Source organism: Zingiber officinale, chromosome 3A (assembly GCF_018446385.1).
Source record: "Zingiber officinale cultivar Zhangliang chromosome 3A, Zo_v1.1, whole genome shotgun sequence".
NCBI classification, from domain to species: Eukaryota; Viridiplantae; Streptophyta; class Magnoliopsida; order Zingiberales; family Zingiberaceae; genus Zingiber; species Zingiber officinale.
The window spans coordinates 145668002-145695987 of NC_055990.1; the positions used below are offsets into that span (position 1 = coordinate 145668002).

Consider the following 27986-nt stretch of genomic DNA (forward strand, 5'->3'; position numbering starts at 1 on the left):
AGTGTGTATTGTTGATTATAGAAGGAAACTGTGTCCTAGAGATACTAGGTTGAGAATGTCCCCAAGAGGAGCTCAAAAGGATTGTCATGTTAAACCCTGCAGGTGGACTTAGTCCGACATGACGATGAAGTTGAGTGGTACTACTCTTGGAGCTAGATATTAATTAAGTGAGTTGTCAGTAACTTACTTAATTAGTGGACATTTGTTATCTTAAACACAGGGAGACTAACACACTCATAATAAGAAGGAGCCCAAAAATGTAATTTGGGATTGGTGCGATAGTTCAATAATAATTCTCTAGTGGAATGAATTATTATTAATAAAATTAAGTTGTGTGTTCGGGGCGAACACGGGATGCTTAATTTTATCGGGAGACCAAAACCAATTCCTCCTCTCGGTCCCTATCGTAGCCTCTTAATTATAGAGTACTATACCCACCTATACCCACCTTCTTACCCATCCTATAGGGGGCCGGCCAAGCTAGCTTGGAGACCAAGCTAGGGCCGGCCATGTTTTGGTTCATGGGTGAATTCATGTGGCCGGCCCTAGCTTGAACTCAAGCTTAGGTGGCCGGCCCTATTAAAATAAAAAGGAATTTTTTTTAAAAAAAATTTTCTCATGTGGATAACATGATTTAAAAGAGAGTTTAAAAATTTAAAACTTTCCTTTTATAAGATTCTACAAAAGATTAAGAGAAGAGTTAAATCTTTTTCCTTATTTATAAATTAAAAGGTTGATTTTAATTTTGGTAAAAACTTTCCTTTTAATCATGTTCATGATTTAAAAGAGAGTTTAAAAATTAAATATCTCTTTTATAAAGCTTCTACAAGGATTAAGAAAAGATTAGATATCTTTCCTTATTTGTAGATTGGAAGAGATTTTAATTTTTAAAGATAACTTTCTTTTTATCCACGTGTTTAAAAGAAATATTTTAATTTATAAAATTTCCTTTTTATTGACCATCATGAAGGGAAAATTATTAGAGAAATTTTTTATAAAATTTCCGGAAACAAATTAGGAAAGTTTTAATTCTTGATTGAATTAAATTTTCTTTGCTTGGTTTAAAGTGGCCGGCCACATTGTTGATGAGAACAAATTATTTTTAATTAAATAAATTTTCCTTATCAATGGCAAAAGAATTAAGGAAATTTTTATTTAAATTTCCTTATTTGCCAAGGCCAAGGATTATAAAAGAGAGGGTAGAGGTGCCTTCATGGCGAACAACTCTATTATTTTTCCTCTCTCTTTTTCTTCCTTGGTGTGGCCGGCCATCGTCTCCTCCTTTCTTCTCTTTGATGGTCGAACCTCATCCTTCTTGTGGAGACTCATATGGTGGCCGGATCAAGTTTAGAGAAGAAGAAGAAGAAGGAGAGAAAGAAAGCTTTGTTTCTAGCATCCCTTGGAGCATGGTGGTGGTGGCCGAACCTCTTCATCCTAGAAGAAGTTTTGATGGCCGAAACTTGCAAGGAAGAAGAAGGTGCTTGGTGGTTCTCATCTCGGAAGATCATTGCCCACACAACGTCCGAGGTTAGAAGAGGAATACGGTAGAAGATCAAGAGGTTTTTCTAAAAGGTATAACTAGTAATTTTTCTTTCCGCATCATACTAGTTATTTTTGGAAATAATACTAAATACAAGAGGCATACGATTCTAGAGTTTCGAATTTGTTTTCGATATAGTGTTCTTTTGTTTTTCTTTTCCTTGTGATTTGATTGTTCTTTTCGGTTAACCTAAAGTTATTTTAGGAAATTAAATATTAGCTTTCTATAAAAGGTTTTGTCTAGTCGGTGGTGGTTGCTCCCATATCCAAGAAGGTCATGTGTCTCGCCACGTCAGTACTGGGAACCGATTATGGAAATTAATATTTAATGGAATTAATAACTTAAGGTGACTTGGGTCGAACGTGTTAAGTTCCGCAGGAGATCCAAGTCAAAACCTAAAAGAACAAATAGATTAAGTTTTGGATCAAACGTGTTAAGTTCCGCAGGCGATCCAAAATTTAATTTAAAAGAACACATGGTAGCTAGGAAAAGGTTCAGACCTTTGTACAAAATTTTTGTACAGTGGAACCTCTAGTCTTTCCGAGTAGCAACCAACATCGTCCGCCCAACCCCCTCGTATGCGGTCGATCCATCGCCTGACATCAAATCTCCCGCTCTTGAGGTTCCAAAAGGAGGGGCTTGCTATAAGTTGAATTCGGGAGATGAAGTATCTTCTTTTGAGGGAAATGGGACTGTGGCAGTCGGTGCTTCCGCTCGGGAGAAGCGTCTGCTCGGAGGGCCTTGCCTTTTTTGTTGTCCCGTATTGGTTTTTCATCTAACGAAGATCCCCGATTGCGATTCACTGCTACAGCACCAGGAGGCGTCCGGAATAGGGCCCGACGGAATAGAACGGTAGCCGGTGGTGTTTTCGCTCGACCACCAGACGCTGACGTTGCTTGCTTCTCCGGCCGCTCGATCGTTGCTTTCTGTTTTTGCTCCACAAGCTTGGCGGCCCTTATCTCGATTGATCCTGTCGAGTTCCTCCGTCGAAAGCGTCACCGTGTGTTGTCGTCCAGCCTCGTCCATTGTTTCCGTTCGGATGCAGGAGCATTCCAACAGACGGCGCCAAATTGATCCTGTCCGAACGCTGAATCAACGGACGCTGGGCACGTGGCGCTCTCCGGGTCGCCGATGTAGATCTCCGGCCGGTCGGATGACGCTCCGGCGAACCTGCAAAGAAGTCGGGCGGGGAAGGGGTTCCCGGCGACGACCCTCCGACGCTCAAGTCAGGTAAGCAAGTGGTGGAAAAAGTAACTCCCAAGCTTGTAGAACGCGTACCTCCGGCGAAGTCTGCGGCTCTTTATATAGAGCGGTGAAAGAGCCTCCACACGCCCACCGAGGCGCGTACGCGTCCGCAGCCCATACCTTGGTATGTGTTTGTCAGCAAGCTTACCTGACGCCATACTGCAACAGTCCCATCGCGCCTTCGATGGGACAACAGGATACCCCGTTGTCAGACTAGGAGTATGACTTAGCCATATGACTTGACGGCTGTCAGCAGATGTTCCTGTTCCTATTTACCCACCGCCGGCCAGGACGTCCATCCGGCCGGCTAGACGAAGAGCGCCGTCCGGAAGGCTTTAATTCCCTGCGCCGGCCGGGCGGCGCGCCCATTACGTCCTGCCTTCTCTTAGGCCTTCCGCTCGGTCATTATTTATTGTTTCATTGAGCGTCGGAACCCCGATCCCTGTCAGAGCGCCTTTTACTATCAGATGTTTACTGGCAGACCGATCGGCTTGCCCTTTTCTCATGAGTCCGGTCGGCTCACCCTTCTTCGACGGACCACCTGGCCTTTTTGACCTCCACGTGGCGTTGACCCCTCGTTAGGGGGTCCCGGGCTCTTACCACCGGATCATCGAGCTTTTATCGAACCTAAACGAGCTTAATAAATATAAATTATAAATTTAACTATTTATTAAAAACTAAATTATATATTTAGAGAAAATTATAATATTCTTATTAAAATTTATAATTTTATTCTAATAAATAAATTTAATATATTTAGTTATATTTTTCATAAGTAAAATATATAAATTTAATATCAAAATTATTATTATTTTATTTAAAATTGATTCATGAGCTTACTAACGGACATATTCACGAGCTAAAAGCCAAATATTGTAAAGTTTGAGCTTGGTTTGTTTATCTTAACGAGCCTCATTAAACAAGTTCAAACGAGTTTTTAGCGAATTGAGTTTCGAATAATTCATGAGCGATTTGATTTATTTACACCTCTAACTAAAATATCATTGAAATAAAAATAATTTTAGGATGAAAAATCCTATGAGTTATTTTTTTTACTTTAAAAAAATATTTTTTTAATAAAAGTGATTATATATATATATATATATATAATTTAATATTTTAAATATGATGAGCAAGCTTTGAATTTGTCAAATTAGTGCGCGAGCAAAAAATATTAAATCCCTACCAACGATGTTGCTATTGAATTGTAAATTTTAAAATTGTGCAAAAAAAAAGTATTTTTCAAATTTATTTAAATTTCTGCAAGTTTTAATATTTATTAAATAGCTAAATACTCTTATTCAGTAAGTAAAATATATTGGAAAGCAATTAACTTTAGTTATGATAAAATAACACTGTGACGATAATTAAACCAATATAAAAATATTATGCAATAAATAATTACTATTTTCTGGACTATGGCAATTCAATTATTATTTTGCCACTAATTAATTAGCATTTCATGTTGTAATTTAATTCCTAATTTTTAAAAAAATAAAACTAAGAAAGATATGAGATGTTTATGCAAATGCGATTCAATCTGAAGTAATTAATGTTTGAGTTTTATTCCACTGAAATACTTGTTCAAATTTTAAAGGCAAATATATCAGTTTTAACCAAAATTATTATTTAGTTAACGATTTGACTCAAATGCTTATTCAATTTTTTTCAAAGTAAAAAAAAGATCTCTTATCTTTATTATTATTAAAAAGGTATTTTATTTTATATTAAAAATACTTTTATTTTTATATCCTGCACCTGTTTTAATTAAAAATATTATAATATGAAATAATTTTGATTAAAATGATTCTAAGTTATTTTTGTCAAATTACTTTATCAAAACTGATTTAATATTTGATGCGATGATAAGGAGAGGTCCCACCCCACAAAGGATAGTGGTTACGGTGGAGGTCAAGGTCAAGTCGATCAACGCGCAGATAGCATTAGCCGGTCAGGTAAGCATGCCCCGACCGGGGGGAGAAGGTTCCGGTCTGATCCCACCTTCGACATGGAGAGGTGTCAAACGACTGACGCTCAATGGAGTAGGGGACGTCGGACGGAGAGGGAGACGATGTGCAAAAGTCGGGCCGAGCGGCTACCCTGCTCGGCCAGCCAGCAAGACTTGGCATTGGCAGAGCGGAACTTCTGTCGAGCGGCTACCATGCTCGGTCAAGCAGCAGGACATGGCACAAGCAGAATGGAACATCGATTGAGTGGACGCGACACAAACATAGTGGAGTTCCGACCGAGCGGACGTGGCACAAGCACGGTTGAGTTCCGACCGAGCAGACGAGATACAAGAACAACGAAGTTCCAGCCGAGCGGCCAACCCGCTCGGCCTAGCTACATACTCTCTCTCGTATCCATCGACATCCCTTTAGGAGTTATTGTCGCCGACACTGGGCATGGACAGCCAGAAGATCGTATGATGGAGACTCCACTATCACTTCAGAGATATGCTTGGTCTGTTAAGGTACTGTGTCAGGGGCACTTTACTAACAAGTCTTTTTAGAGAAAATTTAGGGAAGCATGCTCGCCTTGTGAAGCGTGTACACGTGCTATAGGAGCTCTATATAAAGGGGGTCCAATCATCGGCAGAGGTACACAATACGCGATACATTGTTCTTGCTATTGTTCATTCTTGCTCTGCCTTCTTCTTCATCACCGGTGACTGACTTGAGCGTCGGAGCGCCAACGCGGGGGACCCCTTCCCTGGCTCAGCATTGACGTAATTTGTATTACAAGTCCGAACGAAGTCTACAGGCGGTCAACGGGAGCGCCACATCCCCAGCTTCCCATCTCATTGAGTTTCGGACAGGATCATATTTGGCGCTGTCTGTGGGAACTTAACCTGCATCCGACTTGAGAAGATGGAGGGCGTTGGACGACTCACCACTGTGATGCTCACCAAGGAGGAGCTCGAGCGGCGAAGATGTTCGAGCAGCAACAACAGTAGGCACTAGTCGATCGGCTAGTACAACAGTCGACGACGTCGGTAGTAAGAGGGCAAACGGGATTGGAAGATCAACCGGAACCAGTTTCCATATGGGGGCAGAATAGAGGTCCGACTGGCACGCAAGAAGCACTGCCCGTGCCCATCTCCTTTCATCGCGTCTTGTTCCAAACCCCCTCAGAAATAGCCCAAGCGAACCAGGAGAGGGGGTCATCCTCGAACGACGCTCTCATTCAGGATGCGCGAAAAGGAAAGGCGCCTAGAAGTCACGCATCGCCCGAGTGGATCAATCTGCAGTTCTCTCAAGCGATCTTAAGTGACCCTCTACCCAGGCATTATACCCCACTGGCGATAGGGGAATATAACGGGACGACCGATCCAGACGATCATATGGATAAGTTTTGATAGCACAATCATGCTGCACCAGTACATAGACGGGGTGAAATGCCAAGTCTTTTTCACTACTCTCTTCGGCTCGGCGCAGCACTGGTTCTGAAGACTGTCGAGCGGCTCAATATGTAGCTTCAAGGACTTTCGAGCTGTGTTCCATCACCATTTTGCCAGTAGCCGACGCTATCAGAAGATGAGCGTCAGGCTCTTTGCTCTAAAGCAGGGGTCCAAGGAAGCGGTCCAAGCGTACATCAGACATTTCAATCAAGTAGCCATTGGATATCCCCTCGGACTCATCCAAGACGATGATGAACGCCTTCACTCAGGGGTCGGCTGAAGGAGAGTTTTTCCAATCGATCATCAGAAAGTCGTCTAGGGACTTCGATCACCTGCTCAAGAAGGCCAATGAATACATAAATGTGGAAGAAGCCCAGGCGGCAAGGAAAAAGGAGACGCCGACCGAGCCCGCGCTGGCGCTCGAGCGACGATCATCGAGCAGCCACCAACCGCCCAAAGGGCCAAGAGCGGAGGGAGCGCGACCACACTAAAAGGCTAGGACACATGTTGTGCAGCATGTGGCCTCCAGTCGGCAGAAGACGACAAAAGGCAATGTACAGATGCCAATGTTCCGCTCCTTTCACTAGTCAACGACGCACAACAGGCGCGACTGCTACGATATGACTCCGATCAATAGCCGATTGGCTCCGAGAGGATACCACCGTCGATCTCCAACTCCCGAACGACGACATAGACAACAATCTACCAGGCAACAAGACAAAAGAAGGATGCCCGAGTGGTACAATCAGCACCAACGAAGGGATAACGCTGATCCTTCCCGAGGCTCGGCTGAGTGAAATAAACTCTCCGCTCGGGAAGAAGAAAACAGAAGCAATGCTGCTCGAGGAGAGATAGGCATGATCATCGGTGGGTCGATCGTCGATGACTCTAATAGTGCCAGGAAGTCGTACGCTTAACGGCTGGAGATCCACGCCGTAGAATACAGCAGGGAGAAGATAGAAGGGCCCGAGATCAGCTTCGGCCCAGCGATTTAGAGGGAGTGGAGATTTCTCACGATGACACGCTGATCATCCGGGTGATAATTGCTAATTACGTTATTCATTGAACTTTTGTGGATATAGGGAGTTCGGTGAACATCATCTTCAAGAAAGCATTCGATCAATTACAAATTGATCGAAGTGAGTTACTGCCCATGATGACCCCACTCTATGGCTTCACAAGCAACGAGGCACTGTCGCTCGGATAGGCCTGACTGGTCATCTCGCTCGAGGAAGAGCCACTGAGGAGAACTAAGCCCACAAACTTCATCATGGTGGATGCCCCGTCGGCCTACAACGTCATCTTAGGTCGACCGACCCTCAACAAATTCTGAGCGGTGATGTTTACATATTGCCAAAAGATCAAGTTCCTGGTGGATAATCGGGTGGGCGAGGTCAAAGGCGATCAGATGGTCGCGGGGTGATGCTACGTTGAGATGGTTAAGTCCGAAGCGAGAAGCGCTCGGAAGAATCCGCGCTTGGAGGTGAACGTTGTCACCGAGAGGCCTGCATTAGTATACGAGGTTTAAATTCACCCAAGCCAGACGGAGGCCACCACCTCCATCGAGGCCACCACCTCCATCGAGGCCGATCAAGGACCTAAGAAGAAGGCAGCTCAAGAGGTTGTGGAGCGCGAATCATCTCCAACCCTACAGGGTCGGATAAGAGGTGCGCGAGTGAATACAAATATTTTTGTATGTTTCCTGAACGCAGGGCAAAATATGAATAAAAGCGAATAATGTCACTCTTGAGATGCTTCTACATCAACGGTCGAGCGACGACTTTAAACCATCGTCTACATCAACGGTCGAGCGGCGACCCTAAACCCTCGTCTTCACCAACGGTCGAGCGACGACCTTAAACCCTAGTCTACATCAACGGTCGAGCGACGACCTTAAACCCTAGTCTACATCAATGGTCGAGTGACAACCTTAATCCCTCATCTTCACCAACGGTCGAGCGACGACCTTAAACCCTGGTCTACATCAACGGTCGAGCGACAACCTTAAACCCAAGTCTTCATATATTCTTCATCAATGGTCGAGCGACGACCTTAAACTCAAGTCTTTGCCTAGTCTTCATCAATAGTCGAACGACGACCTTAAATCCACGTCTCCCCCAACAGTCGAGCAGCGACCTTAAACCCTTGTTTTCACCAATGGTCAAGTGGCGACCTTAAATCCTAGTCTACATCAACGGTTGAGCAGCGACCTTAAACCCAAGTCTTCACCTATTCTTCATCAACGGTCGAGCGACGACCTTAAACACAAGTCTTCGCCTAGTCTCATCAACGGTCGAGCGGCGACCTTAAATCCTCGTCTTCTCCAACGATCGAGCAGCGTCCTTAAACCCTAGTATACATCAACGATCGAGTGACGACCTTAAACCCTAGTCTACATCAACGATCAAGAGGCAACCTTAAACCCTGATCTACACCAACGGTTGAGCGGCGACCTTAAACTCTTGTCTAGGTCAACAGTCGAGCAGCGACCTTAAGCCCTAGTCTACATCAATGGTTGAGCAGCGACCTTAAACCCTAGTTTACGCGAACGGTCGAATGACGACCTTAAACCCAAGTTTTCGCCTAGTCTTCATCAACTGTCGAGCGACCACCTTAAACTCTCATCTTCTCCAACGGTCGAGCGGCGACCTTAAATCCTAGTCTACATCAATGGTCGAGCGATAACCTTAAACCCTAGTCTACATCAACGGTCGAGCGGTGACCTTAAACCCTCGTCTACGTCAACAGTCGAACAACGACTTTAAACCCTAGTCTACATTAACGGTCGAGCGGCGACCTTAAACTCTAGTCTACCCCAACGGTCAAGCGGTGACCTTAAACCCTTGGCTCAATGAGCAGGCAAGTGCCGGTCTTATAATCCGAGAGCGATGAATGACCGACCATGAATACGAGCTACTAAAAAAGCACCAAGTCTTCAAAGTACGGTGACTGTTCGGGAGTATTCTTCAAAATATGCGTCACCAATTGGAAGGTCGTAAAATCATAATGAGCAACTCTAAAAACAAAATAGATCGATCGGCTGGAAAGACTAGTTGTTGTCGATAGGAGGAGTCATGAGGACAAGAGTTTACGCAGTATTTGACAGACGAGTTGAAAAAATAAATACTAGAAGAAGATAAAAGATCGTCGAACGGAGATCATTCATTAATACTTCAGAAAGATTACAAATATCTTGCAGGAGGATTACAAATACTCACTCGAGGCTCACTCTAGATAATCCAAGGCATCATCGGCCAGCGATTCAGTCAGCTTGTCCCGACTGATGACCTTACATGATAAAGCAGTAGAGAGGTAGTTGCCTACCTGGAGTTGGCCGAACATCCCTTCAATCGCAAGATCAAATAGGCGAAGAGCTCGATCGATGACCTTATCATTAAAAGTGTCTGAGCGGATGTAGTTCCTCTTCATAGTCTCGAACCGGCTAGGCTTGGCATCTTGATAGGTCTTCAAAGCCGTTTGCGAGCCTCCAGCTCATCCTTCACAGTGACCAACTCATTATTTTTTGCCGCGAGTTGGCCTCGAATGGATGTTTCTTTGACCGACCGACTCTTCTGTTCGGTGACCAAAAAATCCTCGGCTTCTTTGAGTTTCTTAGTGAGGGTCCGAGCTTCTTTATTCTTCAGGTTGAGGTCTTCAATTGGTCGGAGTTTCCTCGCATTGGTCGATTCGATCTTGGCGTCAAAAGTGGTGACCTGCTTGTTAAGCCGGGCTAGTAGAGCGGTCTGCTCTGCGCTTTTTCCCTGCTCGGCCTCAAGCAGTGTAGTGCTCTTCGATATATCAACCCTCAGCTTGGCCACCTTAGCATTTGTCAGCTCTTGAGAGGTGGAGGATTGGTCGCTCGCCGCCTTCAACTTCTTGACTTTCTCCTCCAAAAATACGAACCTCTAGCACATGGCCAGACTCTCTACCCAATACTGTGAACTAGGAAAATATGAGTGTCAAGTGGAGATAAATTATGAAGAACAAACACAACACTTACCCAGTTGAGATCTGGGTATGGTTGTCTGCTAGTGCCCCTGGAGGCATCATTGATGCACGGGCTCGGGCGTTGGCCCATATCTGTGCGAGCAGCCCCTAGATGATTATTTGGTGCTGGGGGGCTCGGGATTCAGCGCCGGTCGACTGGTGGCATTCTTGAATCAGGAGATGAAGAACCTTTGTTATATGGCGCTGGCCGATCCAAGTTGATTGGGCAAAAGTCACTTGGCTAGAAGGCAGGGACGAGGACGTTGGACAGCTGGGACGAGGACGCCTAACGAATGCCCGATTTCTTGACCTTCGATGGTGGTGGCATGAAGGCCACTAGCGACGCGCAGACAATCCCTGGCTGTAGACTGGACAATGGTGGCGTCTGATCATATGAAGTGGGGGTAGCAGTCTCAATTGGAGCGGGGGTTGAAGTTTCAACCTGTTCGGCTGACCGTACCACCAAGGACGCGGAGCGGGATGAAGGCTCTGCCTAGTGCCTCTTACGCCTGATTAGCAGCTCTCTTGAGGAGGCCGAACCCGATGCCCCCTCAACTTGAACGACCGGATGTCGTTCGAAGGGAGTTGGTGATCCATTAGCCGCTCCACCATTGATCAAGACTGGAGCCACTTCACTCTCGTCTTGAGGGTCTTCCTGAGGGCCGACCGGCTCTAGGTCGTAGCTCTCCAACTCCTCCACAACTGCTGTACTGATCCCGACGTTCGCAAGTTTAGCCTTGTCAGCCAGATGCGCACGTATCATGACTTTGGCTGCAAGAGAGAAAGAAAAATCAGTTAGCATCAAAGGAAGAAGTGAAGAAGTTGCATACCTAGGCTGGACGGAAGCCGGGTGCGAATCGGACTCAGACCGAAAATGTAGAGAACACCCTCCAACAACAACATATGGATGTCATACTTCTGACCGACCAACATTGAAGCTGCGTTGAGGTAGTCCGATCGGCTCTTGTACTGTTTCAAGGGAGGTTGATTCACCACTTCGAGCTACCAATGAGGGGGAGGAAGTCTCACCGCTCAGGAAATCATACAAAAAAGTAATATTCCCTCCAATGTTTGTTGGAAGTCGGCATTTGCCAAATAAAACTAAACCCACTTAGGTTTGGAAAAGAAAAATCCCCGATTTGAACAATTTTGAGTAATAAAAATAGTGGAAGATCCGGGTAGTGAGAGGAATGTTGTGCAGGCGGAACAGAACAACTACCCCCACACAGCAACCAAAAGGAGTACGACACTAATTGGTGAAGGGAGATGCGAAAGTATTTGTAAACGACGGGAAAGAAGGAATGAATAGGAAACCGTAGACCGACGGTAAACTAATCCCTAAAGAAGGTAAGACAGTCGCGCGACAGAGAGTTTGGCCGATTGGAAGAAGAAGGACGAGCAATTTGTATCCAGAAGAAAACTTAAAGGCGGCGGTCAAACTCGCAGCGTCGCCGGTGTCAAACCTGGACTCGGTAGAGGTGTACCAAAGCACATGGACGTCGACGGGAGGCTGTGAAGAGCTTGCCATCGAAACTAAAGCTTAACAAAAAACAGGGAAGAAATGCGACTCGGAAAAGAGGATCCTACGAGCAACGAATAACTTCAATCACAGAAAGACGAGGGCTTACTAGAGAGATCGCAGAGATTGCCGGAAAAGGAAGGTAATGGAGCAAAGCACGGTGTCACCGAGAGGCTTGTAGGCGGAGACGACGAAGTAAAGTGAATAAGACAGAGCAGACGTTGTTTATAAACCACGGGGCAGGCCGACCGGAGCCGTCCAATCTAGGTCACGGAAACCCAGGCAGAAATCAGACCATTGAATTTGAACCGCCAAACGTCACATCGCCAGTGAATATCCGCCTGTCACGTCAAGCGAGCGGTGGTAACGGGCGAGACACGTGGCGCCTTACCATGGGCCGACATTTAATGAAGAGAATTAAAAGGCATGGGGGTGTGCTCAGCCATAATGCGCAGGGATTTGTATGATTTCCCAGAAATATGGGCGACGTAAGCCCGGATCGTGCTCGCCCAAGACAGCTCATGAAAAGATTTCACAAGTATAAATGTTCGTTGTGTCAATCGGCTTAAGGGAGCAGACCTAGGGCTGAACGACAAGCTTCAACAGGTCGACCGGCAGTGAGCGATCACATAGCCGACCGTTGCGCCACGATAGTCCGATCAGAAACCAAGGAGTGTCGAAGGTCGATCGAGTGGAAAACTTCATAGACAATTGTCTAGTCAGTTGGACTTGCAGTCTCCTTCGACTAGACTTGAGAGGGAGGCATATGATGCGGTGATAAGGAGAGGCCCCATCCTACGGAGGATAGTGGTTACAGTGGAGGTCAAAGTCAAATTGGCCAACGCACAGATAGCATCGGTCGGTCGGGCGAGCATGCCCCGACCGGGTGGAGAAGGCCCCGGTCCGATCCCGCCTTTAACACGAGGAGGTGTCAAACGACCGACACTCAATGGAGTAGGCGACGTCGGATGGAGAAGGAGACGATGTGCAGAAGCTGGGCTGAACGGCTACCCTGCTCGACCAGGCAACAGGATGTGGCATAAGTAGAGTAGAATGTCGGCCAAGCGGACGCGACACAAACATAGTGGAGTTCCGACCGAGCGAACGAGATACATGAACAGCGAAGTTCTGGCCGAGCGCAGCATACTCTCTCCGATATCCATCGACATCCCTTTGGGAGTTAGTGCCGCCGACACCGAGAATAGACAACTAGAAGATCGTACGGCAGAAGCTTCCATTATCACTTTAAAGATATGCTTGGCCTATTAAGGTACTGTGTCAGTGACACTTTACTGATAAGTCTTTTCAAGGAAAATTTGGGGAAGCGTGCTCACCTTGGGAAATGTGCACGTGCGCTACAGGAGCTTTATATAAAAGAGGGTCAAGCATCAGCAGATGTACGCAATACGCGATATACTATTATCGTTACTGTTCATTCTTGCTCCGCCTTCTACTTCATCACCGGTGACTAACTTGAGCGTCGGAGGACCAACGTCAGGGACCCCCTTCCCTGGCTCGACACTGACGTAATTTGTATTGCAAGTCTGAGCGGAGTCTACAGGTGGTCAACAAGAGCGCCTCATCCCCAACTTTCTATTTCATCGACTTTCGGACAAGATCAATATTAATTAAAAATATTTTAATTTAATCAAAATGATTTAATATCATTTTAAAACAATATTAATATAATAGTTTTTGTCAAAATCATTAATACAATTTTTTTTAAAAAAAAATGGATAAAAAATAGAATACTTAAAATTGAACTAAAGTGGATCAATGGGCACTAGTTTATTCCAAAGCCCAAAAGTCAAGCCCAAGTCCATGGGGAACAAGAGGCAAAACCCTAAACCCAGACTCCTCCAGCCCCATGGACGAAAAGGAGCGGCTCTCCGCCTCTCCGCTCGTCGTCTCCCGGCTGGTAGCGCTGAAGAATGCTCATCCTCTCCCGCGCCTTCCCTTATCTCCGGCACTACCACCTTCCCCGTCCTGCTCTCCTCTGCGCCTCCCGGAGCCTCTCGTTTTCTGCCGCCGACGGTAAACCTCTCGACGCCCCCGACATCGCCGCCGTATCCAGGATCGTGGCCGAGGGTAAGTGGGAAGACCCCCGCCTCTCTGGCATCATCTCCTCCGCCTCGGCCCCCCTCAGCGTCTGCGGAGTTCTGCGGGAGCTGCGAGAGGACCCAAGGTCGGCCTTTCGCTTCTATCTTTGGGCAGGGAAGCAGAGTGGCTTCCAGCATACAGTGGAATCCCGGTGCGTTGTTGCCCATATACTCTTCAGGTGCCGGTGGTACTCCGAGGCGCAACAAGTCCTCAAAGATCTCGCCTTGTTGACCCGGAAGTTGCCTGCGTCGGAGAGCATCGTTGATGTGCTACGGGCGACTGCGAGATTCGTTGGGAAACCTGGGTATGGTGTATTTGACGCACTCTTTGGAGTTCTCACTGACTTGGGCATGCTCGAGGAGGCCAATGATTGCTTCATTAGGATGAGAAATTTTAGGATTCTGCCAAAGTTGCGATCCTGCAATCACTTGCTTGAGCGGCTTGTGAGAGCAGGCAAAAAGGAGTTGTCGAGGAAGTTTTTTGATGATATAGACGGCTCAAATATGGCTCCTTCAGTGTTCACTTTCAATATTATGATCAACTACTTGTGCAAGGAGGGGGACTTGAATGTAGCAAAGGCGTTATTTCAGCGAATGAAAGAGGTAGGTTGTTTGCCGGACGTGGTCACATACAACTCGCTCATCGATGGCCATGGTAAGTGGGGGGGACTGGAAGAAGCTGAACAACTTGTTTGTGAGATGAGAGAATCTGGCTGTGAGCCTGACTTGATAACATATAATGCTCTCATTAACTGTTTTTGTAAGTTTGGTAAGCTACTGAAAGCTTTTGAGCTTCTTAGGGAGATGAGGAAGAAAGGTATCATGCCCAATGTGGTCACATTCAGCACTTTTATTGATGCTTTCTGCAAGGAGGGTATGATGCAAGAGGCACACAAGTTTTTTATTGATATGAGAGTGAGAGGAATACAGCCTAATGAATTCACTTACACTTCTCTAATTGATGGGAACTGCAAGGCTGGGAATCTCAAGGAAGCCCGTATGTTGGTTGAGGAGATGGCGAGTGAATCAGTGGAGTTAAATATTGTAACATACACAGCTCTAGTGGATGGACTGTGTAAAGAGGGGAAGGTTGTTGAAGCAGAAGAGGTTTTCCGAGCTATGGTTGGAATAGGTGTTGTTCCCAATAAACTTATGTACACTGCTCTTGTTCATGGGCATTTCAGGAATAAGAACAGGGAGAGAGCAATGGATTTGCTGACTGAGATGAAAGAGAGAGAGATCAAACCTGATATCTCACTGTATGGTACCATTATTTGGGGTCTTTGTGATGATGGAAAAATTGAGGAAGCTAAGCTTTTGCTTAACAGCATGGATGATTCTGGCTTACAGCCAAATCATGTTATTTACACAACTATAATGAATGCTTGCTTCAGGTCAGGTAAGGCCTCAGAGGCCCTTGACGTGCTTCACAAAATGCATGATTCTGGTATACTACCCAGCATAGTTACATATTGCACATTAATTGATGGTTTATGTAAAGAAGGATCAGTTACTGAAGCAAGGTACCATTTTGAAAGAATGAAACTGTCAGGCTTGCAACCTAATATTTTGGCTTACACTGCACTTATTGATGGCCTTTGCAAAAATGGTTTCTTAGAAGAAGCCGCCCAACTCTTTGAAGAAATGGTGGCGAATGGCATATCTCCAGACAAGATCTCTTACACATCTCTAATGGATGGGTATTTTAAGAAGGGAAATTATCAAGAAGCCTTCATTGTCAAAAACAAAATGCTAGATAGCGGTCTTGAGCTTGACCTTCATGCTTATACGTCTCTTATATGGGGGTATTGTGACAATGGTCAAATGGAGGAAGCAAGAAGCACACTAACGGAGATGATAAATAATAATATTCTTCCTGATGAAGTGGTTTATAATTGTCTTATAAACAAGTACCATAAGTTGGGAAACATGAATGAGGTTGAGGATCTGCGAAATGATATGAGGAGAAAGGGTCATTCCTATCAGAAGAGGCGATGCTATCTCTAATGACAAAGGGTGATAGCTGTGCTTGGGTTATCACAACTGTCATTAACATCTTGATGATCTGTGTTCATGATGATTTTTTCATTCACAGAGTCTAATCTTCAGAGCTGCCACAGTTTGTTTGGCGGTTGCAGTTTAATGAATGTAATTGAATAAGATTGCGGTCTACAACCCTTGGGTTATGGAACTACAAATGACTGGTGGCGCTGGCTTCCACAACGTAAGGTAATGGTCATAAATGTCTATAATCCTCTCTCCCACACACTGTCTGGCATGCATTTCTCATCCTGTTACCCCTAAATTTTAGCTTACACAATTCTTCAGTCCACTAAATAAAACTTGACATTCAATCAAATTATTTCTGTAAAATTACACATTTCTCTTGTGCATGCTTTGAAACTTTGATGCAACTCTAGCTTTAAATACAGAATTTTGGAAGTTTCTTAGATTCTGCACGCTTCTATGGAAAGCAAATTGTTTTAGTTGCTGGTACAATTTCTTTTTTGTATATTCACAGCCAATCAAATGGTCCACTTATCACCAAACCTCGACAAATTTCAGAGAAAAGTTGTCTGCCCTGCAAATTTTTTTAATTGTTTAAGTTGTTACCTTCACCCAACTTGTGTTTTGTCAGGTTAAATGCAAATGGCTTCTCTCATATCCTCCATCCTGAAATATAGAGAACGGAGTCTCTCATATGTTGCTTCAAATTTTTTTACAGGCGAGTGCTTGTGATATTCTGGTTGACTATCCTAGAGACACCTGTACGCATTTTTGTTCAATATTTGGTTGCTGTTGATAAGTTTATCATTTCTTGTATTACTAGTCATAATTATTAGCATTGCAGAGGCGATATTCTGCACATTTCTTTTTGTTTGCTGTTCACCGATGCTACTTTCATTCATAATTATTAGTCTACGACCTTTTGTTATTCTTGTTGTTCTTGATAAGCTTATAAGTTTTCATGTTGCTCTTTCAATTCTAAAAATAAATCTGAGTATCCAGAAGATAAAAAGACTTATGTTTTGGGTTGTGCCAGTCCCACGGGATAATGTAGTCCTGATCTTTGGCGATAAGGATACCCTTGTCTGCATATAATGTAAAGCATGGCTCAATTAGGCGAGAGTTCCTTGTATAACACATTCATGGGTAACACTACAATAATTCATTCACCACAAATATAGCTCCAAATCAATGCTTTGCAAATTGAACTGTAGATGGAACTGGGAAGTCTACTGGTTAGTTGGCGAGTACATCCAGTTGATTAAGAGGAAAATAATGTATACTTTTATGCTTATAATATATTTTTATGAGGCTAATAAAGATGGTGATAAATGATAAACAATGATAAAATTGACTATAGTAAAAACTTTGACTGGCAAGAAAATAATTTATACTTTTAAATATATATAATATTTCTTATGAATTTAATAAATGTGTAAATTAATGAGGAATTATTTAAATTTATATATTGTTAAACCTAATCAAATATGTGTAATAAAATCTTATATATATATATATATAGAGAGAGAGAGAGAGAGAGAGAGATTTGTTACCTTGTACACCCATCTGTGAGCAATCCGTGAGCACCTAGTGTTAAATTTTTTTTTTTTTTTTTCAATTTTCAATTCTTTTAGTCTAAATATGAAACCCTAAATTCTAAAAAATATTAACACGGGTTGCTCACATATGGGTGTGCATGGTAATATTTCATTATACTCAAGATTTTTTAACTGTTTTTTTTTTCATTCATTTTACCCATTTTCGTACCAATCAATCTTGCAGTCAGAGACGGCCAAATCTGTTGTTGGCCCTCTGTTTAACCGGGTGAACGGACTAGTTCAAACACTGATCCCCTCCCAATTTGAACTCACTTTGATTAGATAAAGCTTTTTGAGAATTTTTCATGTACTAAATCATTCAGCTTTTCCTGTCAGGATCTGCAAACTCAGATATAAAGCAATGGATTGTGCATTATTTCAGTGGTGTGAGTAAAATCAGATTTGAACAATAGTCAATCTTATTGGGATCTAATGTTATGAATCACATATGTCGGCATTCTGCTTATGGGAAGAGATGCTAAAGTATGCCTGCATAATCAGGCAAAAAGTTGGAACTCAGACTGAATGACAATGGTATGTTTTTAGTGCAATCAATAACTCTCTCCTCTCATTAGCGCTATCCTGGACATGGTCTAGAAGTTGTCGCGATATATGGTACCATTTGGAAGCAATCAACATTTACTCATATTTGATTCATTCATGACTGCAGCACAATTGTAAATGATATCACTGTCAGCGAGAACACCTGTTTGAACTTCAACATTAGTGTTTTTTGGTGCGGTTGTCATGATATACATATTGCATTATTAGGAACAAATGAAACATTTCTCCAGTTTGATCCATTCATTACAGAAACACAACGGTAACAATTTTAGTGCCCTTGATGACTATATCCTCATAGTTGATCTGGGAACACCTGTTTGGATTTCTTTGCTAGAGTTTTTCCACACAGCCATACTCTAGAAGTTGTCATGGCATACATATGGTTTCATTTTGAAGCACTGAACTTTACCCAAGTTTGATTCATTCGTGATGGAAATAGAACAGTAGACGATTTCAGTGGACTTGCTGACTTCCTCCTCTCTTAATTAACCAAGAACTTGTTCCAACTTTGTTATTAGCATTTGTCGGGACATGCTTCAGTCGTCGTGATATATTATACAGTATTCTTTTAAAATTTACTCGCATTTGGTTCATTCATGGCAGAGACATAGGTGAATGATTTTAGTGGACTGGATTACTTCCATAATCAACCAAAAACTTGTTCAGCCTTTGACATTATCATTTTTCAGAAGATGCTATATTTGGAAGCAATGAATGTTCACTAAAGTTTGATTCATTCAAGATGCATTTTTCTTGAATGCATAATGAGGTCTTCTCTAGTTGATGGAAAAAGGTTCCGTGGTTGATCAAATTCTGAAGTTCTCATCAACAATGGCCTGGAGTATTAATAAGCGAGCTAGATGTGGAGATCTTCCTACTAAAGGTCACGCTTTGTTGCTCTCTCTTATCTACTGAAATGTCGAGTCACCTAGCAATCAAATGGGCAGATCATCATTGTGAACCATGCTCTCTTTATATTACCTAAAAGATGTGAGTTGTGCTGCTAAATTTTTTGTATTGATTCATTCAATGACAAGTGCATTTTACCCTTTCGAAGAAAATAATTTACATGTTTAGGAAAAATTGATTTTTTTTTGGATTTTTATGGCTCTGTAAAGTGACTAATATCTTAAATACTTTTCAGCAAGAGATGAATTTCAAATTACTCTTAAGTTTGTGATGTAGAGATTATCCTCTTTGACAAACATTATGCTATGATTTGCCTCTCGTTATATGATAAAATAGTTTATGTAGTGACCGATCGTTCAGTTAGCTCGAAAGCATTACTGAAATTAGACTGTTTACTCATTCAGCTTGCTGATCTGATTTTTTTTTTTTTTAAAGAACATTAATATAAATTATATAGAGATCTCTTTATAATACTCTCTACAACAGAGTAGTAATGGATTATGATTCTTTTACCATGATCACAGTTAAGTCTTACTGATTGCTGCAAGCTAGCATCTCCAACTGGTAGCTGACATTGATCAGTCAATCATCGATGGCTAGTGGCAGCTTAAAGGACTGCATATCACTTCCACCTCTCCACTCGTTACCTTAAACACCCTCCCTTGCCGCAGCCCTTGAATTTATCTTTGCCCGCCCTCTGCATCTCAATGACTCTCATTGTTACAGGGCAGCATCTGCAGTAGGTTAACCCTGGAATTCATAATGTGTGTTCCGTCGATTGGGATGAAAGTCGATTGGGATGAAAGACGGAACAAGTTTAGGTAATCTTTCGATTACAAATTGAAGAACTTACATGAAAGGAGCAGCAGTTTAACATGCACTGAAAATGTTATTTGTGATAGCGAATTTCACGTCCGCCGATGATGAGAGTAACCTTATCTGCGTGAGCAAATATATTTCAGAAAAGAAGAATGAATAGTAGCAGCATAAATCAACACCATGGTGTCGAACAATTGGGTATTAGCAATCTGTTTTTGGTGCTCACTAAAAGATATTGCAGTATCATCTATGTGCATAGCATCCAATCATCTAATGAGAAATGCCACATGGACAAAATTTGATTGCGAAACTTACAAATCAACCACCTTGAATAAGTGATTTGAAGTAATTTCTAAGGCAAAAGGTCAGGTGACACTCACATGGGATTCATAGTCTGGACTAATCAAGTTCAAGGCTAAGTTCCTCATCAGAAGCAGCACCTGCACAAGTATTTTAGACAGCATCACTTCTCTGTAGGTAAATCGAAAAGTACAAGCATAAAAGACATGTAGGTGACACAGTGAGATAAGAATCTCATGCGATAGTATTTTCGATAAGCATATTATTGATGAATGTGGAACAAGAATTTTCCAGAAACAAAGAAATTTGTCTATATGATACAGTAGAAAACTAAGATTGGAAACAGTACACACGATTAAGTATATTCATTGGCCTTGGCCAGGCTTAGGTACTTAGCAACAAAAGTTCTGTTCCAGCAATTGATGAGGCGGACATGTCGGCACAGGATTGAAATGTATATTCAGGATAGGGTTATGAGAGTTGTGAGGTCTGCACCTCAGCAACGATAGTTGTTTACATCCTCAGTGCATATCCAACTCCAAGTAATAAAAGGAATAAAATAGATTGAAATGGCATGGGTATGTTCAAAAATGAATGTGAATTCTATAGTTAGAAGAGTCAAAATGATTAGAATTGAAGGTGTACAAATCCAAAATAGCTGGATAAACACTATAAATTTCACAAGATATTGTAGAAGGCACCGCCTGAACTGCTGTGCTCTCCATCAATAATACTAGATAGAAGACACCTTTATTGAGCAGATGTTCATAAACTAATTAGAAACACAAACATTACAGGAATGAAATAAGTAAAATGTGTTTTTTTATCTTCCTCAAACCCTATAAGAACTGAACAAGATGAAAAAGGTAATTACAGTGTAATTATTACACACTACAGTAGCATAAGACCGCTAGTTGGTCACACGAAGGCGAGAACCAAATTGAAAACAGTTAAGCAGCAACTGCATTAAAATAGCATTATGTTGGAGCATTTCAAGATTAAAGATAAGAATAACTTCCTTGCTAGAAAAACTAAGCATAAGGCATTCTGCAAGACGAGCAACATTTGTAAAAGGCTCTGGTTGTGGAAGATAGCATACTGTTTCAACATCAATTGGATCCATCTCCTTTAGTTTTTCCAAATGACCAGTACTGCCAGGCTCAAAGACACTTCCGAGAAAGCTGTAGACTTTAGCAAAATCTGGCATAACCGTATGAAATACGAAGTCAAAGACAAGAAAGTAATCAAGCAGAAGAGTAAGGTCACACCTTAAATCTATACAAGAAGTAACAAGAAAATAGCAGAATCATAACATTTCATTCGTAGAAGATTTGGAATGCACATAAACAAAGTTCCTCGATCTATTTACCATATTGTCTTATATTAAACTAAGTTTGAATAAGAGATACTATTAGTCAATATTTCAGTCAAAGATGGGCATATGCAATACCTGGAATACCAGTAAATACTATAACAGTTGTATAAAATATTTTTCCCTTATATTAACATTGATTTGTTCTTGCAACCAAATAGTGAGCTAGAGTGGATGTTGTCTCTTCCTCATCAATTGGACAAACTAGATAACAAAGACCCTTTATGTAGCAGAAATAAGGGCTCACCACGAGGATCCATGGTAAGCTTTTCTCGATCAGCGGTTTCAGAAGTTGGCCAGGTTGTAAGGCAGATTGTGCTAGTAGAACAATTATTTGTCGTTGACACTCCAGCAGGCTTTGTATCAGCTGCAAAGCTAACAACTAAGTCAGCGGAAAAAAATGACAACGATCAAACTACTAAAGGTAGAATGTCAAACCTGCTATTTGGTGAGATGCAGTAACTGGCTGGAGACAACTGTGGCCCTTGGAATGCATTTGCACTTTCGAGGTAGAGTTTCCAGGTGTAGAAGAAAAGTCTACCGCGAGGGCATCACCTGGTTCAAGTAAACAGGAAAGCTGGACAGAGGCAGTGCCTTGAGGAAAAAAAAATAGTTAGAATACTACATGAAATCTGAGAATTCGTATGAACAAGTCTCACCATTTTTAGGGGCTTTATGAGGATATGGATGAGCTGCTTTCCGCTTGGGTCGAGGTGGAGGTACATGTTCACTTGTACCATTCTTCTGGACCTTAAGGAAATACTTCTGTGCATGGCTCCTTATCTGCAAGGACATCCTTTAACAGTGTCGAATTTCATGATACACAACATCTCAAATTTTTCTTAATTTGACATCTCAGTTCTTCCACACCCAGTAATGCATGTGTGGTTGTTTAGGAAGCCCTTTAAATAAGAAAGGTTGCAAGATAATTTCTAGAATGAAATTCACATTTTACTGCATAAGTTATCCACTACTTTATCTACTGTCTCGGTATTTTTGCATTAACTCCTTACTGCTACAAGTCTCTAACTCACCTGAATAGCTGTCTTCGAGCCAACAAATGCTTCTATCTTTTTCCAGTCCCGATCGAAGCTGCAAGATCAGGAAGATAAATGTCATTATTCTCGTAAAGCCTAAACTCAAGGAAAAAGAATAGTTATTATCATCGTGCCAAATGGCACTTATACAGATTAGAGATGCTATGAAATGCATAATGCCCAATAAAGTACAACACTCTGCGGATGAGAGAGGCGATGGCACATTAGATTATGTACACTGCTACAGAAGGGAAGAATTGATATATAATATGTTTGTATGAGAGGAAACCGTGTGGTGTGGTTTATAGGCATCCAAACAACCAAAGTTCTTACATTTTAATTGAACAATCATGCTGTCTAAACAGTTGTCAAGACCCACTGAATTGAAAAGAAGAGATTTGATTACATCATATCGAGCATACACGTAAAATATCGATCAAGAGAGTACAGAGTAGTAGTCGAACTCTGGGAGAGATTTAAGAGAAATGGCATAAAACCCCTCTCTTTTTTTTTGTGTATGTTTCTTGCACAGGAAATGACCAGGAATGCCTAATTCTGCAATCGGCCTGAGAGCGACTAAAAGAAGTCTCTCGCGAAACTTAGAGAATGCCGATTTCAGAAAGAAGTAGCGCATTCATGGCACCAGATATGCTTCGAAGGAATACAAATCGAGCAGTGGATTTGGCCCCAAATACTCGAAAAAGTCATACCTTCCCGAGTCAAAATCGAAGAAAAGGAAAACCGAACAGCAAATCCATATGAAAGGAGGGATTCCTTTTCCTTACAGATGGAGGGCTTCGAGGAACTTGTCGTGCTCCTGCTCGGTCCAGCTCTCGCGGGACTTGGTGATGGTGTAAGGCTTGCGGATCTTCTTGCTGGGGTCGTCGGTGGAGGCTCGGGGGAGTGACTTGAGTGGAGGAGGTCTGTGGGGAAGAAGACGACTGACGAGGGGCGCATCCTCCGTTGCTCCTCTTCTGTTACCGCTGCCGCCTCCACCATCGGGCGCGCCGGGTTGAGCAGACACCATAAGAAGGACAGGTGATCGGGCAAAGAAGAAGAACGCCGACTGCGTACTCGATGGCGGTGGCCGGTGGCGGGGCGACGGAGTCCTCTTCTGCTATGTATGTGGCCGGTCACCGTTTCGGTTGGTTGGCTCGCGTCCGAGTGCAGAGAAATGGTTGGCGGAGGAGATGGCCACGTGGCGAAAGAATCGGGGAGTGGGGTGGGGAAAGGATGCAGACTGCAGCCGGACGTATAGAATTTTTTTATTTTTTTATTTTTTATTGTCAAAATACATTTTTAAATTTCGAGCACATTATTTTGTAAAGTAAAACTATACAAAAAAATAATTATTATAATCCCTGTAGAAAATGTATCTGTTTTTCTATAATCGTGGAATAATTTATATATTTTGAGTTATTCGGTTGTCGCCAATATAAATTTTGAAATTGAAATGAAAAAGGAAAATAAATATAATGAATGGATAGGTACTTCCGACAATTTAAACCGGAACGACAATTTACCAAAAGATGTACTATAGTTAATGTATTTATCAAAAAGCGCATCACGATTTTGTATTTACCAAAAGGTGCAGGTAAGTGATATTTATTACCGAATATAACTCTACCGCCAACTCCTCTGATCAGTCATCATTTCCCAGGCATCCGAACCACATTTTTAAAAAACTTAGATATTAAAAAAAAACGATCATTAGGGTACCTCCCTCCTTCGTGACATGAGAGTGCAGCTCGGTCTTGTGAAACCCTAGTTTAGTGTTCGTGAGCCATCAGTTCGAGTTTTTCTCAAGCGGCATCTAGCTAGCATTTCAGTTTAATTAAAAACCAGGAGTGTTCGTGAGCCATCAGTGAAGGATTCTAGGGTTTACATTACATTAATCAGCTAGTATCATAATGGCGCAAAGACGTCGATCGGGTGAATCATCATCCTCTCCACATCAATTAGCTGTAAAGGTTATCATTTTACAAACTATGTGATATTGAGAAGCTGAACTAGTATGATTTAAATTTTTTTATTTATATAAAGTATAGGGTTCAGTTGATGTTGGACAGAAACTGCATTGGAACAGTGTCCTCGGTCACTTTAAAAGTTTTTTTCAACCATCCACGAAGAAAGGAACGCATGGAGGCTCTGTTATTTTACATGACCGACACATAGTGCTGATCAAACAGTCACCCTTTCGTATTTTTTTGGACATAGAAGATATGCAGCACATCCGTGGGATTTTGGTAAATATATTTGAAAATTGAGATTCAAGTAGTCAAACCTTTAGATTCTCAGGTACAATTTATAATTTTGTATTTTAATTACAAAGTAGTTGTATGGTAAAATTTAAGCTTTTGCTAAACGTGGGGCTAATACGATGGAGTATCAGTGCTTGATATGACATTGTATCATGTCCACGGTGTTCCTAATACTTTTGTATGTGTTGGTAGAAGTCTAATAATAATTTAACTTGGTCAGGTGTTCCGGTTTGCTTCACAAGAGGAGACGTTTCATTGCTGCTCGGTATTGCAGACCGAGGAACTTCAATTCTGATTGATTCAGCTAAAGCATCCAGTGACATTTTTCTAACTTACTTCTCAAACAAAAAAGAAGCTACTAGATCAAGAATTGAGGAGTTGCTTAAATTTTATGGCAATCGCGTTGAAGGCGAAGATGATGTTTTATTATTTTGCAAATTCTATATTTTGTATATATTTGTTTGTGTCTTATTTTCTTCTAGTACATATAAGGTCCCGTTAAGTCTTATAGATATAGTAGATAATTTTGAGAATCTTGATAGATTCAACTGGGTTAAAGCAATCCATGAATATATGGCTCCACAATTACCTAAGATTGGGGACATATTTTCATCAACTGAGACAAAACATGCTAACACCAACCTCCCTTACCTAAAGGGATTTGCTGGTCTTTTGACAGTAAGTGTTTAATTTGTGTGAAAATTTTTAATATTTTGCGAACAATTATAAAATAGTTAACCCTTGTCATGGTGAATAAGGCATGGTTTTTGGAGCATGTTCCAATCCAAAAATCATACAAAATAAAAGGAGCCAGAATAAATAAGTAGAGGAATATTCCTTCACATATTAGTAAGGTGAGAGAAATGATTAACCAAGTTTCATCTGAAGAGGTAAATTTAGAATACTTTGACTATAGTTTGGTTAAAAAGTATGGTTTTAACATGTGGTTTAATATTCTTACAGGTTGTGATTGACCTAATCCCTAACCAAGATGAAAGATCATTGGTTGAGAACCTTGCTGGCGTTGATGACAGTCCACATGCAATGGAGGCATCACAAATTGAAGTCAGTGTAGGAGGAAGGCAGATTAATAAGGATTGTTGTAATTGCATTATTCAAGCAAACATAAATAAAGAGCTAACAATGGAGAACATGCAATTGAAGGAGAGGGTGAAAGAGTTACTTAAAATAGTTGAAAAAAAAGGCATGGAATCTCAATATAGCGAGCCTGTAGACGATCCTCAAATTCAACCTGTAGGTGTTACAACAAGAAGTAGGAGAGGATGTGACAGAAGTCGCTATGATTACAGGGATACTCCAATTGATAGTCCATTGTGGCTCAAAACTTTACCTAAGAGGCAGCGTAGAAATATACATATAAGTGAGCCTGCGGAAAAAGTTACAAGTATAGGAGAAGGAAAAAAATTTGTCAAAGAATATGTTGTTGTGGGCAAGGGGAAAGGAAAAATAGGTTTGGATGAAATGGAAGAAGAAATTAATATTGTACAATTGATGGAAGACAAATCTGATGAAGAGGCAGACAAGGATGTAGAAATGTTTGCCGAATATGACAAAATGAGGAAACAAGCAATTGTTGTAAGACGATATATGCAAATTTCTTTGCAATTTGTTAGATATAATGGATTATCTAATTGCCTTTTTTGTTTGTATGCATAGTATGTGAAGAAGCAATTTAAGTCTTCCAAGAAAAAAAAACAAGACGAAAAGGTGGCGTACTTGTTAAAAGCCTTGGAGGAAATAAAGTATGTAAATTAAATAGTTGAATAGTAAAGTATAATATATGCTTATCTGATTACATATTTGGGCTAAGGTTATCAAAAAGAAATTTGTAAAAATAATCTGTGATTTGTTTACTTTGTAGGTTTACAAATGATATAGTTTGGGAGGAACCACCCTTTTGTTTAAATTTGTATTCCCTTTTATCTGGTGTGAATGGAGAAATGTTGACAAGAGGGGATGTAATCGACACGTATTGTAAAATTTTATTTAGGGGGGCATTCCCGTCTGGAAGCACATACAACAAGTCAATATATTGTTCAACATTTTTCACAATAAGGAATTGATTTGATTATAGTAAAAAATAGAATTCTTTTTATTATTTGGTTATGTATGTATGACTTTGCATATTTGTAGTCATTAATGAAATTGTCAAATAAGTTTGCCTTCCAACACATGATAAAGACGGATAGACGAGATGAAGAGGTAAGGTATATATTTATACCTTTGTGCAGTGATAATGCACACTTCCACTTGCTGGTGGTGGACACCAAATCAATGACGTTCAATCAGTACAATTCTCTTGCAAGTGGAAATAAATACAAATATGAATTTGAAGCAGCGGTGAGCATCTAATAATAATGTGTAGGTTTGTATTTTAATATAAATGCTAGTTGATGGAAAATGGAAATTTCCTCTTCAATCTTCAGGTATCAGATTTTAAATTATATAGTCGTGAGCACGTTGCTGCTATTCATCCAAACTTGGAAAGGCATTATCCGTTTGATAGATGGGTCTCTCGCACAATTGAATGTCCACAACAACAAGCAAGGTAAATCGAGCACAACGTGTGAATATAAATAATTGATAAAAAAATATTGACAATTAAAATGTTATTGTTCTTTACAGCGTTGACTGTGGCTTCTTTGTGATGCAATACATTCGATATCTCCTATATGATATGAAGATGGACTTCAAACAAGGAGACATGAAAAAGATTAGAATTGATGTAATGGTAGCAATTTTGAGGGATAAGTATTTTAAAACATTGGATTAAATATCCAGTCTTGTAAGGCAAAAACTTGTATAGAATGTAAATGCACTTATTACGTAGTGTAGGACTTTTAATATCTTTGTATGTAGTCTTTGTTGTATAATACGGTGGTATGTAGTGTATGAGAAGATTAGAAACTGTCACTGGAATATTAATAATATTGCATAGTGATTAGTCAAATATAAATCACAATATACAAAATGCAATGCTGGTGCTTATCAGTGGAAAGAGATAATGTATATAAGTTGTAATGCACACCATTTCTATCTTCTCAAAACTGAAAACATGGTAACGGTTGGGATTGTTTAAAAAATCAAATAGGCTCGAACCAACAGTCGGTTTCAAGAGCACGTCACTAGGTTCCGTGCCAACTACCACGGAGCAATACCTTATTAGAAATGGGGTATAAATACGTTTTGACACCAGATATACCATCTTCCCAGTTAGAACTTCACAGGAAACATGATTTCAGGTAGAACCAAGTAGGGGAGGGTCATCAGTGGGTTTTGGTCAAAACCCACTAATGGACCTTGACACC

At 41.5% G+C, this 27986-nt stretch overlaps 1 protein-coding gene and 1 pseudogene across 5 annotated transcripts; one reads left to right on the forward strand and one right to left on the reverse strand.

The window, feature by feature from the left end:
* Window positions 1-13554: 13554 nt before the first annotated feature.
* Window positions 13555-19103, forward strand: LOC122052655 (annotated as a pseudogene).
* A 210-nt stretch (window positions 19104-19313) lies between these two features.
* LOC122052656 (protein REVEILLE 3-like) lies at window positions 19314-23581 on the reverse strand. 5 transcript variants are annotated; one of them, XR_006132070.1, is made up of 9 exons: window positions 23182-23581; window positions 22394-22451; window positions 22019-22142; window positions 21798-21953; window positions 21607-21734; window positions 21006-21187; window positions 20068-20127; window positions 19722-19807; window positions 19314-19618 (listed from the first exon to the last, which is right to left on the reverse strand). XR_006132070.1 is itself a non-coding variant. In XM_042614296.1 (9 exons), the coding sequence occupies exons 1-8, from the start codon at window positions 23421-23423 to the stop codon at window positions 19739-19741; spliced, it is 1011 nt and encodes a 336-aa protein (XP_042470230.1). In that variant the 5' UTR covers window positions 23424-23580; the 3' UTR covers window positions 19314-19602; window positions 19722-19738. The 5 variants fall into 5 exon arrangements, 4 of the variants coding, with proteins under 4 accessions (XP_042470230.1, XP_042470229.1, XP_042470231.1 ...); XM_042614296.1 differs by having other exon boundaries at window positions 19314-19602; window positions 21607-21726; window positions 23182-23580; XM_042614295.1 differs by having other exon boundaries at window positions 21607-21726; window positions 23182-23579.
* Window positions 23582-27986: the final 4405 nt, after the last annotated feature.